At 29.0% G+C, this 20405-nt stretch overlaps 1 protein-coding gene across 5 annotated transcripts in view; it reads right to left on the reverse strand.

Annotated features, from left to right (window-relative positions):
• LOC129609621 (E3 ubiquitin-protein ligase TRIP12) overlaps nt 1-20405 on the reverse strand; it is a 50832-nt gene that overhangs the window by 3019 nt on the left and 27408 nt on the right. For 2 of the 5 annotated variants that reach the window (XM_055521658.1, XM_055521659.1), the window contains exons 2-7: nt 13676-14795; nt 11966-13426; nt 5639-7309; nt 1267-5075; nt 865-1204; nt 15-796 (exon numbers count right to left, since the gene is read on the reverse strand). In XM_055521658.1, the coding sequence (XP_055377633.1) occupies nt 15-796; nt 865-1204; nt 1267-5075; nt 5639-7309; nt 11966-13426; nt 13676-14405 (8793 nt within the window). In that variant the 5' untranslated portion in view covers nt 14406-14795. The remainder of the gene's footprint in view (nt 1-14; nt 797-864; nt 1205-1266; nt 5076-5638; nt 7310-11965; nt 13427-13675; nt 14796-20405) is intronic. The other 3 variants (XM_055521662.1, XM_055521660.1, XM_055521663.1) reach the window with 3 other exon arrangements.

Here is a 20405-nt window from a genome sequence, read left to right on the forward strand (position 1 = left end):
GTAAAAGTTAATACTTCATGCTCATATTGAATTTCCAACAGAGCTTTAGAATGCCCAAAATCTTGTATAATGTGCTCCGCTTGTTTTAAAATATCTTCACGTGATATCGCCCGTTTTCGCCTATCTAATCTTGGTGTAACTCGTTCTGATGTATCTGATGAATTCAAATCTGGGGTTGTATCTAACAAACGCTGAAGAGCTCTATCACGGTCAAATGATACTGCATAAAATAATAAATGTCTTGTTTCGAATGGAAATAGGAACGGACAAGCCATAGCAATCTGTTGTAACCATTGAGGTAAATTGCCGGTCATTATGACTAAAGGATCTTGTAACTGACGGTTAGCTTTTGCAGTTATTTTTGAATGAATAAATTCTGACTGATTTATTAATTTTTTATGACCAATGCAGCCATATAATGTTTCCCAATGCCGATTTAAAGCATTTATGATTCTCAACATACAGAGTGCATCTGTAGAAGCGTCCTGCACGGTCACTATATCGGTGGGTAATGTACTGATCAAGAATAATGTTAATGATGAAGTTTGGGACGGGGCTATACCCTCTTGCCAAAATTCTGGTTTTTTTCGTAACAATTTTGTTGTTGATGAATTTGACAGTGTTGTAGAGCTAGATTTACTACTATTTTTCTTATTATTTGAAGATGAAGAAATACTGACACTTCCTAAATGAGTTCGGCTGCTACTGGCACCACCACTAGAACCACCTACTGTATGATCATCCTCTATTGGTCTGTAATAAATTGTATGTTGTTGTACCCAAATACTAGCGTTACCTAGGGCAGCAAAATTTTAATACATTAAGATAAAGTACTGCAATAAAATATATATGTATGTATATTACCTAAAGGTGTTTCTGTATCAGTATCAGTTTCTGATTGATCATTAACTAAGGGAGAGTACTGCTTAACCGCTTGATACACAGTCATGTTGTATGGCAAAATGTGATCGCCTATTAAGAATTGCAACTTATGTTTGAAACCACTCTGAGACATAACGACCGCTGCCACATTGTCATCCATATCCTCTTCTGAATCCTCTTCTGAATCGCCACGTATGCCTCCGTAACCTCGTACAACTAAATATCGCTCAATTGCTTGAACTAATGCCAGTGGATCAATTTTAACTGTTCCTCCTTTCCACTGGCGAAGATTTGTGCAATCTGGATGCCTTTGTAAATTACACTTTTTGTTAAGAAAGATATTAGGTGAGTACTGTAAATTTACAAAGATCAAAACATTTTTACCTTTAGTTGGTGCGTATTGAAAAATTTAAGAGCACTTGTATTTGATCTGCCTCCTGGACCTGCTGGAAAATCGTGAACTTTTACTGGGAATTGCTCCAGTTGCGTTACGCATCCATTGAGTTTGGCAACAAAAGCACTAAACGGCCCTGTATCAACGTTACTCAATAAATCTGAACTATGAATGCTACATTTTTCTGCTGACAAAGGTAAATTAGCAAATACATTTAAAAAAGCCCTTAATCTAGAATCACGATCTACAATGCCATGTTCAGAAGACATGAAAGTTAACATAGCTTTTATTAAGCCCGAATGATTAACTTCGAATGGCGATATATCACTTTCAATTAAAATTTGTTTCAGCTCTTGGAGGGCTTCAAGGCATTCTTCAGCATTACCATCGAGTTTTTGAATCACGATTGTCAAACGTTGAAGGACACAAGTTGTTGATGAATTAGTTAATGAATTTTTAGAATTCTCTTGTTCAATATAACGCTTAACAAATGATATGGCTTGGTCTCGGACCCATTGTCTAGCTTTTTCACGATTACCAGCAGCAATAAGATTAGCATTTGAAATACTTTTTCCTAAATTCGAGCCAGGTGTAGAACTCGAACTCATTGCCGACGAATTGGATGAATTATTACTGTTGTCTTTGGTAAACGTATTATTATGATGAGAAGACTGTCTTCCCCAACGGGCTGGATTTAACGAAGCCAGAAATGAAGTTTTACTGCTGCTACTATTACTATATTGATTGTTGCTACTGTTAGCACCGGTACTAAATCTTGAACGACTTGAACTAGAAGGTGTATTGCGGCCTGATGTGCTGTTATTACTATTTCCAATAGAAGTTGCTCGATTAATAAGTTCCTGCACAACAGATTCCTCTTGCCTTGATTTCGAGCGACTACTCGATTGAGATTTTCTTTTCGGTGGGACTTTGCGTTTTAGCATATCAGTCATTTTTGATTGAATAGCTGCTGCAGATGATGTAGGTGTACCATGTTGAGCTTGTTGGTGTTGTTGGCCGCTGTGAGATTGACTTTGTTGATGCACGTTATGGCTGCCAGTCACGATTGCAGAGTGACTATTAGAATGATGTTGAACAGTGGCAACTGCTGTTGGGGGAATAACTGGAGCAGCTGCAACAATAGTAGCTCCCGCTGGATGATGTACCGAATTTGGTGGTGCTGCGGCAATCATTGGCACAGCGGCAACTTGCGTTGGTAATATTTCTAAATGGTGAGTTGCGAAATGCGGTGGAGGCGGTGGGTGATGATGAAGAGCGGCTGCTGCATGGTGGTGGTGATGATAATGGCTGTATTGCCTTGGATCATTTGGTGATGAAGAAGAAATTACAAAGAAATTTCCATTAGTTGGCAAAGAACTAGCAATCGAAGGAGCAGGATGCGCTTGATGGTGATGTGAGGCTACAACAGGTGTTGAATGATGATAATGCGAAGTCGGGTGGTGTTGATCTGATGTGCCAACAATTGGTGTCTGGGCCTGATTCAAACTGATTGCTAGAGTCGAATGAGAAGTAGAAGGTAGTTGCAAAGTATTTGGTGACGATGGCTGCATAGAAATGCTCATTTTAGAATTAAGCATACTCATTGCATGACTGAAATTTTTCATATGAGATCCATGACTTTTAGAAGAGCTAGATGGTACTTGGGATGATATAGCGGCCGAATTTGGAACTGAAGAGGACGCATTGTTCAAAGGTGAATTATCAAAATCGAACGGGTTTGATTGCAAACCTGTGGCTGAAGCTGGTGCGCTTAATGCCCCACTATTTAATTTAGGCGAGGGATTAGCGCAAATCGGTATGCTGGGATCGGCTAATAGATTAATTTGATGAATAACACCTTCTCGTCTGAAATGAGTTCCAAAAACATCTGGTAGTTTTTGCATTAAAATTTCAGCCATTTGTAAAGCACCAACCACTATTCTCAAATCATTTGAAGCCATCATTCCTGCTAAATGGCTCGACACGATTTGGTTTTTAAGTACTTCTTTAAGAAGTTCTGGACTAGCATAATATACCATTCGTAGGAGGGCTCGTAAACATTTGTATCGAACGGCTGGACCAGCCGAAGAGCTGTACACTTCATAAAGAACACCAAACAAATTTTTTATAAATTCCGATGCTAGACCGCGCTCTTCCTTAAGGCATGCTATACGAGCATCAACCGCAGCGGAATATGTGCGTTGAAACTCTGGAGCATTTTGTTGACCTGTTGCTGATAAATCTTGCCCATTGTGAACTGGATTCGAAATCGAAGAGGATATATAACTTGGATTCACTTTTCTTTGAACAGGACGGGTTGTACCAGTATCTTCATTAATTTGCTGCATTGAATGAAAGTCGATCGTGTATGTTCGTCCAAATGCGCTCAAGCTTATTTCATCATCTGAGTTTATATGAGCCGCTTCAATCATTCTTGAATCTATAGATGAATAAGAATGCCAAGTACCTCGATCATCACGCCATTGCCACTGAACTTGGTCTTGTATTCCAGAATTCGGGCGCTCTAACAAATGATCAACATGAAATATACCATCACTTGGTAAACGCGGCATTAGTTCGCCAATCAAGCAAGTTATTTCATAAAGCTCTGAAGGACTGCGTGAAACCAATTCAACGTCACCATTTTGACTTGCAAGTTCTGCTGACCCAGTTAAAAGGTAAAGAAGTGTGGATGCAATATCATTTTTTAAGAAACTTATTGCTAGATCTGGACAGCTGCCACACATAACTGCTAGCATACGTACAACATTTGTAAAAGTTCCAGTATTTAAAACTGATGGAGTGACAACCAAAAGTTGCTGGCAATTTTTAAGCAAATCATTGCTTGCAATTTCTTGCAACTTTTTAGAATCGTTTTGGAAACTTTCAACTAATCGATAAAAAGCCGTGCAAACACTTTCAACACATTTTTTATCTTGTTGTGTTAACAAACGTGCAAGAAGTGGTAAACTCTCTGAGACAAAATGGAATTCCTCTGGGTGTAAGTTTAAACAACAGTTTGCCGTTATGGCTAAGGCAGCACGTTGCGCATTTATAGAAAAGAAATCTAAGTATGTGAGACAAGCTGAAACTCCATTAGCTTGCAAAATTGCTTTATTGTGGCGTCGTGATAAGATTTCTAAAGCTGTTAAGCTTTGTTCAGCTACGTCCATACATTGTATTACTTGTAGTTTCTCCAAAAATACAGGAATCGCTTCTACAACCGTACCTGATGAACGCGGTAGTGCTTCTAACATATAAGCTAAAGCACGACAAGCATTATTCATAATATCAAAATTGTGTTCCATCCGCAAAAGATTTATTAAAGCAGGAACAACTTGCTTTGTAGGAAAACCAGCTAAAGTATCTTCATTTCCCATAACTAACATTTGACACATTTCAATTGCAGCTTGAAGTTGCTGAGATTCATCGTGCGATTGTAAACCTTGTAATAATTGTTGAGCCTTGGACGAACTAGAATTTCCGATAGTTCTGTGTAATATATGAGTCATTCGCGGTCCTAAAGCACCAAAAAGATGCGGCGGCAGTCCACGTGCTTCTAATAAAGCCTGTAAACGACCTACTTCACTGTCATCACTTTCAGAATCAGCATGAGTAGATGCGGATGTTGTTGCGACACTGGCAGTCGTGCCGTTATTAGTTGCTGTCGTTGTCGTTGAACTATTACCGCCTATGTTGCTTCCGCTATTAATTGGATTCGAAGAGCTGCCACTATTAGTATTAGTTCCAGCAGCCGATTGTTGAGCCATTAAATGCAAGTTTGAAACATCTAAATTTCCTGAAACAAAAAGATAATACATAAATAATCATTACAATATGAAAATTCAACTATTTTCTCATAGAAATTATAAATACATAAATAGTTAGAAATTATAAATACATGCATATCGGTATTATGTAATGATATTTTGCATAAATGTTTGTATACACAAAAGCAGAAACAGAAAATACATAATTTAGAAAATTATAAACAAAATGGTTACTTGAAAATAGCATTGTTGAATTGAGTTTTAACTGAAAAATTAACAAATATGTGAAAACATAGTGAAGAAAATATATACAATTTAGAAAATAGAATCTCTTAAAGAAAGATAATTGTACAGCGATCAGTACATAGATTAAAAAAAAAAGCAAGTAATATTGCATTAAAATGAAATAATTGATAGCTTTTTAATTTAAATATATTTTTAAAGCGAAATAATGATTCAAAGTTTTTCCATACTGTTTGAACAGTTATTTTAAAATTTCCAAAAAAAAAGTACATTTAATAACGTAAAACTATTAGTCACTAATTACTACTTTAAAGAAGAACTGCTAATTTAAACAAAAGCTTTAATTTACCTGGCGCTAGAGAAGTTTTATGGATTTTAATATTTGAATTAATATTCGAATTAGCTTGATCACCTCCTGATGGTCTTACAGACGTGCCATCGCTTGCCATAACAACAGCTATAGCACCACTACCACTACTATTATTTCCACCACCACCACTACTAACTCCACCGACACCACTAGGCGATGGTAAATGAGAAGATGCAGAAGTTGATGGACCAACAGTTAATACACTAGAATTATTATCGTATTTATTATTGCTACTTGTATTTCCGGTTATATTCTTTCCGGAATTGATAGAAAAATTTGTAGTATGATGAATACTGTTATTTGTTTGACGATAATTGTTATAGTGGTGAGATGTTATCGCATTATTACTATAAATGTGTGACGAAATGCCATTCCCTCCGCTATTGCCGGCACCAGTGCCGACATTGTTGCCGCTACCTGAAGAAGGGCCAGCACTATTATTTGTTGAAACAGCTGCTCCGAAACCACTACCACCAGACGCAGCTGTTGAACTACTCACACAAGAACCCGTTTTGCCACGTGAACTACGTCTTAATATATGAGATGAGGATGAACTTAATGGATTTGACAGATGTTGAGAATGATGCTGCTGTTGCCGATAATGATGATTATAATGATGTGAATTATGTGCCGATGAATTTGTTACTGTTAGGACAGAAGACGGTTGTAAGTTTGATGCTGATAGATTATTTAACCCAACTGCCGCAGTTTGTTGTTGATGTTGCTGAATAGCTACAATTGTTGGATCAATATGTTGCTGATGACTTGTTGATCCTTGTGCAATGGCAATCGTAGTTCCAGAAGCTCCACCGAAATTTGTGTGATAATTTTGGTTGATAAGCGATTGAAGAGAATGTGGCTGATGAATAGATTGATGTTGTTGTTGTTGTTGCTGTTGTATATTATAGTGAGTATGGTGGTTCGGTTGTGTTTGATGCTGCGAGTGCTGTTGAGGATGATGATGTAAAACTTGATGATTAATATTGTGACTTGGTTGTTGTTGATGTTGTGGGGCGTCTCTACCTGCACCACCACTACGAGCTAATCGTGCCCCCAGGTTCGGGGCTTTGCTGTAGCCCGTCGTCGTTGCGGCTGCGACTTGTGACGATTGTCCTTGTAAATTCTGTATTGGTAATAAATGGCCGATTTGAGTTGGTGCAACTCCAGCTGCGGTTGCAGGAAAATATATAGTTGTTCCACCTAAAATTCCTGATAAATGAGTGGAATTTCTTAATGTGGTTTGATAATAGATTGTATTATTACTATCAGTATATTGATGAGGATGTTGATGCTGATGGTGATGATGATGATGATGCTGTTGTTGTGACTGATTTATATTTGATTGATGTGGTAATTGCTGGTGTAGCTGTTGTTGGTGTTGTTGTTGATGATGTTGCGTCTGATGTTGATAATTTTGGTGCTGTTGCTGCTGTTGGTGACGTATGTTATAGTTTTGATGCTGGTGATGATCAACCAAAGTAGTATTATTCCCTCCTATTATGATATTATTATTTGTACTACTATTACTACAACTTCCTAAAGTGCCACCTCCGCTGCCACCGGCACCAAAACGTTGACGTTTTTTCGGAATCGCTCCTCCGTTTCTATTACTTCCGTTATTAGTATTACAGTTGCTGCTTTCAGCACCACCTAAAATTTTTTTGTAAATACAAATTACAAAAATTACATGTCATTTTTTAAATGTTTTGTTATTTTGGTTTGTTTGTTTTTTGACTTTTTTTTTATTTAATTTTTGTTGATTTCAAAATTTAATATTAAATTTTATAATTGGAAAAGAAAACTTTTTATTTTTTTATTGAAAATTAATTTAGTTTTTTCAATCAAATAATTCAAATTGTATAAGAATGAAAATAGAAGAAAAAATCTGATAACATTTAACATAAAAAAAAAGTATAAAAATTTAAGTGATTAAACAAAATATGTAAAAGAAAATTAGGAGTAATTAATAAAAGATCAAGTAAATTAACTTAATTTTCTATCAAAATTATTCAAAATGTTTATATAAAAATAAGAAAAAATAAAACCGCAACTCATCTTCTCTTTTTAGTTTGATATGTAATTCTATTTTGTATTTTATTATTCAAAAAAAATAATATTGGTGGCGCAGGTGGTGGTGAAGTGATTATCAGCATTTGCATATTAAAGTGATCTACTTCTGAACACAGTTGATGACATTTGTTTGATAAATAGTTCTTGCTAATGTATTGAGAGTTTAATTTAAAAATTGCAATTGTAAAAATCTATTTTTTTTTTTGGCTGAATTTTCTAAAGAAGATTCATAAGTACAAGTAGCAATAATAAATATATTAAATACATATTTTTATTTCGATGTTTAATATTTTATAGAATATCAAATTTAATGTCAAATAAGTGTCAAAATTTTAGTTTAAATTATTCTCTAGCACCAAATATGTACATATAAAAATCCTAAAAGCATATTAAATGAAAATAATTAACTTGAATAGAGAATATATTATTAAAAGAAAATATTCAACAATGCAATTACGATTAACTTCAAGTTTTGTATTTTTTGAAAAAATTTTCTTTATGCATATATATATGTATGTATATTTGTATATAAATATTTAAAAAGAAAAAGAATATTAAAAATTTCTTATAATTTTTTTTTTGTTGAATTTAGCGAGCGCATTTTATGGATATTATTTTAATAAAATAAAAACAAAACCAAAATTATATGTAGTAAAATACAAAACGGAAAATAAATGAAAACTTTATCAATATATTATCAAATTTATTAGTACATATTAAAAATTAAAAATTAAAAACAAAACAGAAGTAATTTTTTTTTTATTTTAATTTACATTCAAATAGGTTTTAGTTTTGTGATACTTGTTTATTTCAAGTAATTAGATAATAATCATAAGAATATGTGCTTCTTAAACATAAGCAGATTATGCCAGTTCCTTCTATTTCCGTAGTAAATTTATAAAAATCCATCCCTTAGTGTTTTTATATTTTATCAAGAAATTTTGTCTAGTTTTCTAATTTAATATAACCTCTTAAAACTATCATAATAAACACTTTAACAATTGCAAAAGATAAGTGCAATTTTTAAAACTATTCTTCTGGAATATTTTTGATCTAATCGGAAAATTTTATAAATGAAACTACTTGGAAGTCTCAACCAAATATATATCAGAGTGCTATACATATCGCGAGCGCCAAATTCATTTTAATATCTACCATTTTGGTAGTCAATAATTTTCTTAAATGAGCTTACCAACACAAATAGTATTATTACTTAATAATCTTTTAAATCAGGCATGCCAAACATCTCTGAATCCTGCGGCCCGTTACAATTTTTGAAAATTATGAAATTTAATTCTTATATTTTTGTTACAAATATTGATTTAGATCAGTAAGAAAGTGTTGAAAGCAGAACGGGGGTTTGTTAGACATCCACACCCCAAACTTAAGCAAACAATACAAACTGTATGTAAAATGTAGCTGAAACAGAATTTTCACGTTATTTTGTTTCCGAAAGTGGAAAGCGACTGCTCTAAAAATCAAAGACATATATATTTGAACCAGTTTAATTTTCTTATATTTGTAAACAGTAGACCAGTTAATTAATTTTAAATTTTCCGAATATTCATATTTAATTTAATAGATGTCAAACTAAATTTAACCTATTTACTTTTTCATTTTCTGTTGATATTGAAACACTTGATGCAAATTTAAAACTGAAATCGAAATGCTATGCGATTCTGTATTAAAACAAAAATTTAGATAAATCTATAATATATCCTATAAATCTATTTGCCGATATTTGAATTAGTATTAGATATAATCAATTACTATTGGCTCTAAAATATTCAATCAATATCAAAAATTACATCTGCCAATTAAATTCAACCAAATTTAAAATTCAAAAAAATGATTTTATATTTTTTTTGTATGACTGTATTATCCTTTATATGTTGATAATAAAAATTAAAATTTGAGTATAATTCAGTAGTTTAAGTTTTTTATTGCCCGAAGAAATGTGCGGAAATCCTAAAATGGCCCGTGATGATAAATCAGTTTGACATGCCTGTTTTAAATGAATGGTTACAGATTATTTAAGATTTTAAAATAAAACTCGCTCAATAAAACATTCTGCACTCAATTACGTTGTTCCAGATTTTTTTTCAATAATCTTTTTTTGTATTCCTCACCCAAATATACTGGGTAATTCAATTATGAGTACAATATTATATAGCAACACTTAGATAATTGAAAATGGGTAAAACTTCTAATTGGAAGGGGGTGTTAAAAGCTCAATAGTTTTTGTTATACAAATATTTTTAGAAAATTTTTACTTGATTCGCATTTTTTGAATCCAAGAGAAGTGGGATCTTGGAATGAAAATTTAGAAAATGTTACCCCGTCTACCAAAATAAAAGATCTGCAGTCAATTTGACATTCTTAATTTTGGTACAATCTTAATTTTTAAGAGTATTTAAGTAAGAATGTACTAAATTCACGTTGTACCATTATGTCAGAAGCAAGCGAAATTGACGCCAACATGACAGATTTCTGCAAACTAAAATTTCAGTATGCATTAAAAGAGAAACATTGAAATGTAAGTAGAAAACATTATATTTTTGTTTACCAAAATGTGTAACATTTTAGTAAAAGTAGACATTTTATTTAATCTTTAAAAATTTTGCAGTTTTCGTAGACGCCCTTAATAAAAAATTTAAAACAGAGGTATTGCCCAATATTGTGTCTTACATAATTTCGGAATGTCTAGCGTTTCAATGTTAGAAAAATTTAATTTTTTGTTTCCTTAAAGTTTTTTTATTCAGTTAATTTTAGAAAAAGTACATAATTTTTAGTTAAAATACAAAATTTCTTGCATTCGTGAAGATATCTTTTTTACCAAAAGATATTTTTACGTTCTTACGTTCAAATATTTAAAAATAATTATTACCCAAGAACACAAAAAAAATTAAAAAAAAAATTATTTTTGTCAACAAATTTATTAAATTTTCAAAAGACCCTACAATTCGATTTCTTTTTAAAATAATGGTCACAAATTACGTACGAACGTTCAAACAACCAACAAATGTAAGTTCTATACAATTCTTAAATGGTCACAGTTTACATAACTTCAACGAAAATAGGATGTGGACACACAAAAATAATGAAGAATAAAAATAAAAAATAAACCTAAAGTCTTTAAGACTTTATTTGTGAATAAAGGTTGAAAAATTTCATAAGAACTTTTCAATAATAAGAACTGTATCAGAATAAATTTTTTAACATTTTTCTCAAAAGTTATTTTCTGAGACTCTGAATCTTGCAGGATCGAGTTTGACATCTTGCAACATGAACTTTTTGGAATTTTTTAAAGCCTTTAGTGTGACCTTAGAAAAACCTATTTCAATGTGCTTATTATACCAACCGCAATCACTATATCGAGAAGCATCGACTTACGTACAATAAAAATGCTGTTAAATTATTCAGTCTCTAACTTTTTGTTCAAATGGATGATTTAACAATTAAATCGGAAATTAAATTATATGGCTAAATTGACTTAGATTTCGGTTTCAAAAAAAACATTATACTTCATCGAGTCATGTTGATGTAAGATACGTTGTAACATATTGATAAATTTATACCCACTTGTGTATGAATATGATATGGAAAACTAAATATTTGGAAAACCAAACAAAACACAAGGAATTTTAATGAATATCCTTATATTTTCCTACTTTGAAGAGTAAAGACCGTAAAAGTTCATGCCCTCTCTCTACATCCAATAGGATTGAGTCCGCCACCGTGTGATCCCCCAGCTCTCGAGAAGAAAAAATCATTCACAAGATTCAAATGAAGTTAATAAATTTATATTATAATAAATTCTAAGTTATATTTAAAGAAAAAAGAAAAAATAGTAAATGTCGAATCATATCAGGAAATCAATGTCAAGAATCTCCTATAAGTATAAGAAATCTTTCTCTAGAAATGAAAACACAAAGTACGTCCAAATTTGCTTTTTGTAATATTATAATTGGATTAAAGCAAATAAGTACTTCTACATGTGATTTTGTACATTTATATCTAAATGTACAGAAATTCGTTTACATTACTGGAGCCGTATGGTTGGAATGCAAATTTAAAGATTCATAACTTATTAATAAAAATCACTTCAGAACAAATTGTAGTTCCTTCAATAATTTGATTGTTGGAATGGTTGGTATTATTGTTGAATCACAATACAATAATAACTATGCATTAATTTCATTAAATAGGAATGTTAAAAATTGAAATGTTACTCACTTAGAGAATTTCTTAAGCGGCCGCTTAATTGTTGACCACTAGATGCTGTGTGGCTATGACTGACTACAGTTGCTGTTGATGTTGCTGCTGAAGTTACTGTTCTCGTCCCTGTTGTGGCTACTGTTGTAGCTTGTGTTGTAATTGAGTTAATATGATCAGAAGAACGTAAATTTCTTCTATAATTATTACCACTACTGCTAGACGCAGTGGTGGTGCTACTACTATTTGCTCCCGTTGATGAATTTAAGAAACCAGCTGCTGTTGTTGCTATTGCTGTTGTTGATATTAATGATATTCTACTTTTGTTATTATTACTATTAATGCTATTATTACTAAATGATACTTGTGAAATATTATTAATATTATTATTACGACTATTTGCTGTGTAATGTTGGTTGTCCACTTTTAATAAATTATTTTTATGTTTTGTTCTTAAATTAACACTTGATGTATGTGCTTTATTGTCTTTTATTAATTTTAATTGTTTTTTATTTTTTGGACTTTTACTATTATATTTAGCAGAAATGGCTGCTCCTGTTGTTACTGTTTCAGTTTTTATAAAATCTATTGAGTTTTTTGTTGATAACGTAACTGTTGAATTTAAGGATTTTTTATTATTGAAATTAACTAAATCACAATTATTAACACTATTATTGCTATTATTTTTTGAATTTGTAGCACTAATGCTATTACTACTGTTAATGCAATTATTATTTCTATTACTAGGATTACTACTACTTTTACAATTATTTAATTTTAAATCACTTTTATTTATAATCAAAAAGTTTTCAAATGAATTTTGTGCTTTTAAAGAGTTTTTAGTATTTGATGTTGAAACAGGTAAAAGTTGTTCAATATTGTTGTTATTATTACCAGTGTTTGTATTTTTCTTAATACTGTTAGCACTATTACTTCGATAGCTAGCGCGAGTTTTGCGATAGTAATTCAATAAGTTATTCTGATTTTTTCTGCCTTTGGCTAAATTTGATGATGAAGCTGGTGCTAATATTAAAGAAGTTGTTGGTGTTGAAAATAATGTCTTCAATTTATCACTTTTTAATAAAGTATCAGGTGCTTTTTCACAAATACTTTCCAAACGTAATTGTATACTACGTGCAATTGTTCTTTGATCAGGTGAAGTTGTTTTTGATCTAGTGCGATAAGCTATACAATCGATAGGATCTTCGTTCAATTCTTTTACTTCACCTTTGATATAATTTATATTGTCACCAGATTTTGATGTAGAACGTTTTCGACTACTACTTCTACTTTTTGTGCCTTCTTTTATTTTTTTCTTTGTTATTGTTTCTTTTGTTGCGTTTGCTTCGGTTTGTGTTGGTGTTAGTAAGTTTAAATTATTACAAATTAAACTTTTAATCGATGTACCAGTGTAATTACTATTACGTTTATCTTTTTTTGTTGCACTTTCACAAGATTTTTTTGGTCGAAATTCTTCAGATTCTGCAATAGAAAATTTAGTTACAATGTTGAGTATAAAAAAAAACAATAAACAAAACAGAAAATAGTTTTTAAAGTATTAATTTGAACTTGAAAATATTAAATTGAAAATGGGATCAAATTAAAAATTTAATAAGTTCACATAAACTCTAAAATTCACAAATACAAATTTTAATATTTTTACAATAAATATAAATACACATATAGTATGTATGTATTTATCAAATAGAAATTTTTATGTAAAGCACTTACTTGCTGAATTTAGTTGATCCGGTGCTAAACGTCGTTTGCGTTCTAAACGATTATTTCGACCTTTTGAATCGATTGATGTATTTAAAGATATAAATAACTCTGCAGCTTTGCTTCTTGTTGTTGGCGATGATATATTTCTATCTTCAAATGACGATGTCGTTGTATCCAAATTTCTGTTATTGTTATTATTACTATTAATATTTTGATTATTACTATTTGTAATGGAAGAATTAATTTGACAACTATCTATAGATATTGGAGATAATGAATCGCAACGATTTCTACTGTTACTACTACGATTGTTAATTTGTCGAAGATTTTTTTGATTTGTATACGAAATAAATTGAGGTTGTTCGTGTTGTTGCTGTTGTTTTTCCTGTTTTGACTTTATTTGATTTGCCGTTGCTGTTGTAGTTGAAATACTTGATGATGATAATGAACGTTTATGACGTAATCTTAATGTTTCTAATTTATCAAAATCAAATTTTATTTCTGTTTTATTTTTAGTATTGTTTTTAATTTTGCTATTAAAAATTTTATTACGTGTACGACTTTGGCGTGATGAATTTGTAATTTCCGATGTTATTTTATTATTTTTATTATAATTTAATGAGGTATTTTGCGTCGATGTTGTAGCTGCATCAGCTTTTATCGCTGTTGTATAATTGCTACTGCTATGATGCCCCTCCGTCACTGCAGAGAGCAATTGTTGGTTAACGGATTCGGCCATAGACGACACTTAACCGTCCACTCTATGTCATTAAACATGCCACCTGAACAGTTTTTTACTATTTTCGTCGTATTCAAATAAAATTTTATTATTTTAAATATTTTAAATTAATTTTTTTTTTAATTTAAACTTTTGTTTTTTAACTTGTCAAATATTGTTTTTTTTTTAATCTTCTTTTTAAAAATCAAAACTAAATGAAAAATATTTTTGTTACTTAAATTTTTTTATATATTATATTTATGAACAAATGTGTAAATAATAGAATGATGTTTTTTACTTTAATTTTTCTATTATTTTTTTTATTAATTTTAAATATTTCCCTTTATAAAAGAAATTTTTGTTCTTGAAAACTACAAATTGTGTATTTTTGTTTGCAATTAACTGCGCAATCTGAAAAGAAAAGAGATCATTTTTTATTAATTTATTTTTTTATTAAACGTGAATATTTTGTGACAAACTTATTACTTATTAAACTTAATTCTAAATTATTTATTGTATTTCAAATATACTTATACATAATGTATATTATTATTACGAAAGAGTTTGTTATAGCTCCCATTTTAAAAATATTTAAAAAAAAAAATACATTCATATGTACATAATACGAATTCGTATTATGTATTTTTTTATTCGACTCAGTTTGAGTTTGCAAGTACAATTTCAAAGAATTAAAAAATTATAATTATCTTATAATTTAAAATGAACAAATATTTGGAACACGACTTTTAAATAGCCGATTTCTTCAAGAAACTAATTCCCAATATATGTACATATGTACATGTGTATGTGCATACTAGGTATGAAATAAAATACCTACATAAGTAAAATTTCAAAATTTACAAGTCAATTGAATAATAATTAGTATATATTTGTAGCAAATAGACCATCAATTTAACATTTAATGTAATCTTTCATAAATTTAATGTAATTCATATAATATATGTGTATAATTTATATAATTTAATTGGTAACGTAAATATTTTACGATTGTTTTATTTATTAAAATGCAAAATGTATTAGATGTTGTCATTAAAAAAAATCAAATCTAGAAATAGTTTTGTAGCAGGCTATATATATACATACATATATACATTTTTCTATATATTTGCAATTAATATGGTACATATATAAACATACATGTACATAATTGGGACCCACAAACATTTTCATTTGTATGTTGTTTTCCTATTGACGCAATATTCATAAATTTTTATTTTGTGTTTTGCTTTGTTATTTTAATTTTGCATAAAAAATTTTTTTCATACTCGTATTTTTTAAATGTAATGTTGTAAAACACAATTTGAATTTACTTATCCATGTTGTGAGTAAATGCACGTGTACATACATACATACATATGCATGTATGTAAATTCTTAATATTTATGTAGTTTATTGTTAAACTGTTTGATTACTGAAAATAAAAATTTAATAAAAGCAAACTTCACTTTCATGAATCTTCAATTTCTAACGTTCTCACGATCTTCACTTTGCTTAGAATAGATGTAGTGTCAATATTATGAGAATTCTATGTTCACTGAAAATTAGTAAAAAAGAATTTTAAAAGGACTAATTGTGAAAGTTAATTGAATAATTATAGTGGAATTAGTCAATAATGGCAAATGAAACCCAAGGAAGGTAGTAAGTTATTACAAAGTGGTAAAATAAAAGCAAAAAATTTTGAATACTATTTTTCGTAAAATACTTGGGTACTTAATTTTTTCTATGGCAAATTTTCTAATTAAGTAATATTTTAATAAACGTTAAAAAAAAAACTTTGATTTAATTGATAATCGATTGCAAAACTTTCGATTGTGATATGTAACTGATTGCGTCTTACTCAACCTAAGTCTATCGAGATAATCTTATGTTATCCTAGAATTGACCAAACACTAGTGCGAAATAATCGCTATATTTATAATCTCGTATTTAATTCCTTCTTTTAAGGTTCGCCCCTAATTTTCTTACACCTTATTGCTTTTTTTTTTGTTCTTTTATTAACATTAGTAAATAGAATCAAGTTTTTTAAGATCTGAAAATGATCTATAAAAATTATAAGTAATAAATTGTATAGTGTCTTTAATTTTATATAAGTAGTTCAAATTAATAATAATAATAAAGTTTTTACTATTCAAAAATAATTAAATTGAATATGGGCTGAAATATAGGAACACGAAATCAAAGTTTTATATGACAAAAAGATCGAAAGACCTTGTATAATTTTTGCAAATTAAAATTAGATAGTGATAAGAGTTATGTTTTCGCAAATAATTTAGTTTGGACAGATAAAATAAATATGTATGTGTATATTAACATAGTCAATGATACATCAAGTTTTGCAATTTCCAATGTAAATACTCGTATTTATTAAAATATACGTTTAATATTAGGAATACAAACAGCTTGTAAAAAAATGTGCAATTCATTTATCATGCTAATTATATTTATATTAAATCGAAAAATTTGAAGCATTCAATTTAAATTTTTCTTAAATCTACTTCTCAATTCATTTTATGTTCTATGATTTTTTGCAACATAATAATATTCTTATATTTTACAAAAAAAAAAATTTTTATTTTAAAATTATAGTTTTACGCATATATGCATTTTTTTTGTACATATATTTTTTGTATTGTCTACATTCCTACACAGTAGGGTGATCCGGAACTACATTTAGAACTAACTATTGTTAAAGTTAAGGCGAGAAAAAATTCCTCGTGTGGACGGGAGATGTGTACAACACGGACGTCTTGCAGCAATTTCGAAATGTTAAAAAAACAATCAGATTGGAAACACTCTGTCTGAAAAATTTCCATAACATCATTTAGTTAATCAACAGAAAATTAATCAAGCTGTAAAAAACGTTGATTATCTCGACAAAAAGTTCTAAAGCAAGCTTGTTCGATTTCACCTTAAATAAATATTTTCCTAAAAAAAGGAAAAAATTTTCGAATGAATCATTATCCCCGATCTTTAGCACTAGTTCCAGACCACCCTATGTGTTTATATTTTAATACATGTTAAATTTAAATTCATTTTTTTGTATATATATATTTATACATATTCATGTTATGTTAAAAAATAAAAGAAAAAGTAGGACGAAACAAATATATTTCAGAACAACAAATTTAGGTGAAGGTGAGTTAAGTGCTTCAATCTTTTTACAAAAACTTTATTTAATTCATTATTAATTGAACAGAATATCATATAAAAGATACTTGGCACCTCAATTTATATGAAAAAAGAAAATATGAACAATGTATATTTTTTTACAAAATATAATGACTAAATATATAAATGTATAAGATTTAATTAAAATAGACTTAGTGTTTCTAACTGTTTTAAAATTTAAGCATTTAAAATTAGGTCACTTATAATGTCATGTACTATGCTATATAAATGAGCATGGACATGAAGATTCAGCGGCACCACAACGGGCACAAATGGCCTAAGTGCATCCTCAGATGGCGCCACGTTAATCTAGCATAACCTAACCTAAATAAGCAGTTAACGTATGTTTATTCTAATAAAATATTAATTATTGAATAAATTATTAATAAATTGGCTTACATTTTTATATGAAAATCAAGCGACAAATTCCTACAAGTTCAATTACTTCTATTAATTTTAGCTTCTGAATAAGAACAATATTTCCACATAAAAACCTGGTAAAATTTACATAAGCTATCCTAAAATTGCTTTTAACGTTATGTGTATAACTAAATGTAGAGCACGAACTACTGTAGAGCATAGTTATGTGTATAAATTAACGTGCATCTATTTTATTAAGAAAATAATTTATTTATATAAGACCTTGATATAATTTTCTCTACACATGTACATATATAAAATACACTAATACGTTTTTTATTTAAACATATGTGTTAATGTATAAAATTTTCTACAATTCGATTTTGAAACAAATCTTAATTTCATAATTTTAGAATGCTATTTTCTAGGTTCTCTTTTTATAATCTTGCAAACATAATAATATGAATCCTTTTTTTTTTTTGAAAAAGAAAACAAACGTATATATACATTTACAAATATGTGTATAATTATAATATACTAGGTCTTTTCATTAGCGCTGCATAATATAACTTAAGATGCCTTATATTTGTGTTCATAGTCAAATGTTGCTAATCTAGTTAGTTCATAAACATTGCCAAATTTTCGCAATATCGTAATATGAAGAGCATCATATGAACTATTTTGATTTTATGTATCAGTCTTTTCAGTTTTGAGTTTATGAAAATCTCTACTATGTATATGAAGACATAGTTTAAGGTTTTTTTTATTGATGCGATAATTTAAAATAAAATTATAACAAATTCTTTTTCTATTGAAAGATTCATAAAAACAATATAGACAAAACTCGAATTAAAATTAATTTTTTTTTTAATTGTTCTTATATATATTTCATTAATAAGAAGAAAACTACGTTTACGTATTATTTTAATGCATACATACACATGTGCAATTTAAATTAATTTTGATGCATATATATTGCTAATATATTATGAATTTAGTGCATTTTAAAATAAAAGAAAAAAAATAATAAAATAAATGTATGTAAACATTAAAATCAGGTCACTCTGCCTTTCAGTAAAAGTTCGGTTTCAATATGGGGCCAGTTTTGTTAACATAAAAACCCGAAAAACAAAACAAATCGTTTATTCTTACTTTTATTTTTTTGTTCTTTCTTATTTTTTAAACCAAACACAAACTCTAACTAAGAGTAAAAATTTCGAAAAGTAGGTCATCAACTCAGTTGAAAAATTGAAATTTTTTTCTTAACATTATATTCACATACATATATACATACGTTATATGATAATATTTTGTAACATTGTATATTTTATTACATAATGAAATACATACAATATAAGTACACTATAAGGCATACAGAGAAGAATAAATTATAAAATTCTCAACAATCGATTTTCATTAAAAATCTATCAAATAAAAACAAATCATCAAAATACATTAAAATATCTTAACAATCAGAATAATTTTAAAAATTAATTGCGAAAGTAATTAAGAAAAATTTTGTTAATTCTTCAAACTTTTCATATCGTATGTACCAAAATAATATAAATAACTGTTAGATTTTAGACACTATACCAAAACTTAATTTGTACACAATTTGTAAAGGCCATGAATTCCAATAATTTTTGACGCTACCGTTTTGATATATGTACAGTTTTTGTTGCTGACGCAAGTGATTGTAATTTTTAGATTTTTTTTTACATTTATTCATGTGTTACTCTATTTACAAAAACCAAATGTTATAAATTACTGATTTTCATGTACAAAACTAGAACAGGTAACAAATTTTTTTATAAATTTTTATTTATAAATTATAAAATATCAGCTGACAAGAATTGCTTTATTTGCACATGACTGTCTTTTGCAAATAAAAGTGATTGATATGATTGACATGTTCGTCAGATTGATGAAGTTTTGGGAAAGTAAAATATTTTATAAAAACTGTTTTACTTACAAGTACAACAAATAATATTTATAAACTTTTAATTGTTTAAATAATTTTACATCTTTTATTTAGACAATTTAAGACTTCGTTTCTGAAATTTTGTGTTTCAAAACTTTATGGAAAACATTTGTGTATTTTAATAAAACAAAATACAAAAATTTATATAAAAATAGAAATATGTTGCTTTAAGTTTTGGTCTGATTTTAAATTTATGTTATCTTTTCTTTGCCAATTTTGCCAAGAAATTTATGAAATCTGCGAATTTTGATTCTTTGTAATTTTATAAAAAATTTCCTTTATTTTCGCGAATTGATTTAAGGTTTCCACTGTATATTAAATATTTAAAAACATATTCACACAAATTTTCGCAACGAAATTATGTAGGTGTGTCAATATTCTTAGCTGTTTTTTTGTTTTTGTAAAATTTCTTTATTATTTACATTTGCAAAGTTTTTCTTTCCTCTTACGTTTTTTAAATATTAAAATAAAAACAAAAAAAAATAAACTTT

The sequence above is a fragment of the Condylostylus longicornis genome, unplaced genomic scaffold (genome assembly GCF_029603195.1).
Source record: "Condylostylus longicornis isolate FDR11 unplaced genomic scaffold, ASM2960319v2 ptg000040l, whole genome shotgun sequence".
In the NCBI taxonomy this organism is placed as follows: Eukaryota; Metazoa; Arthropoda; class Insecta; order Diptera; family Dolichopodidae; genus Condylostylus; species Condylostylus longicornis.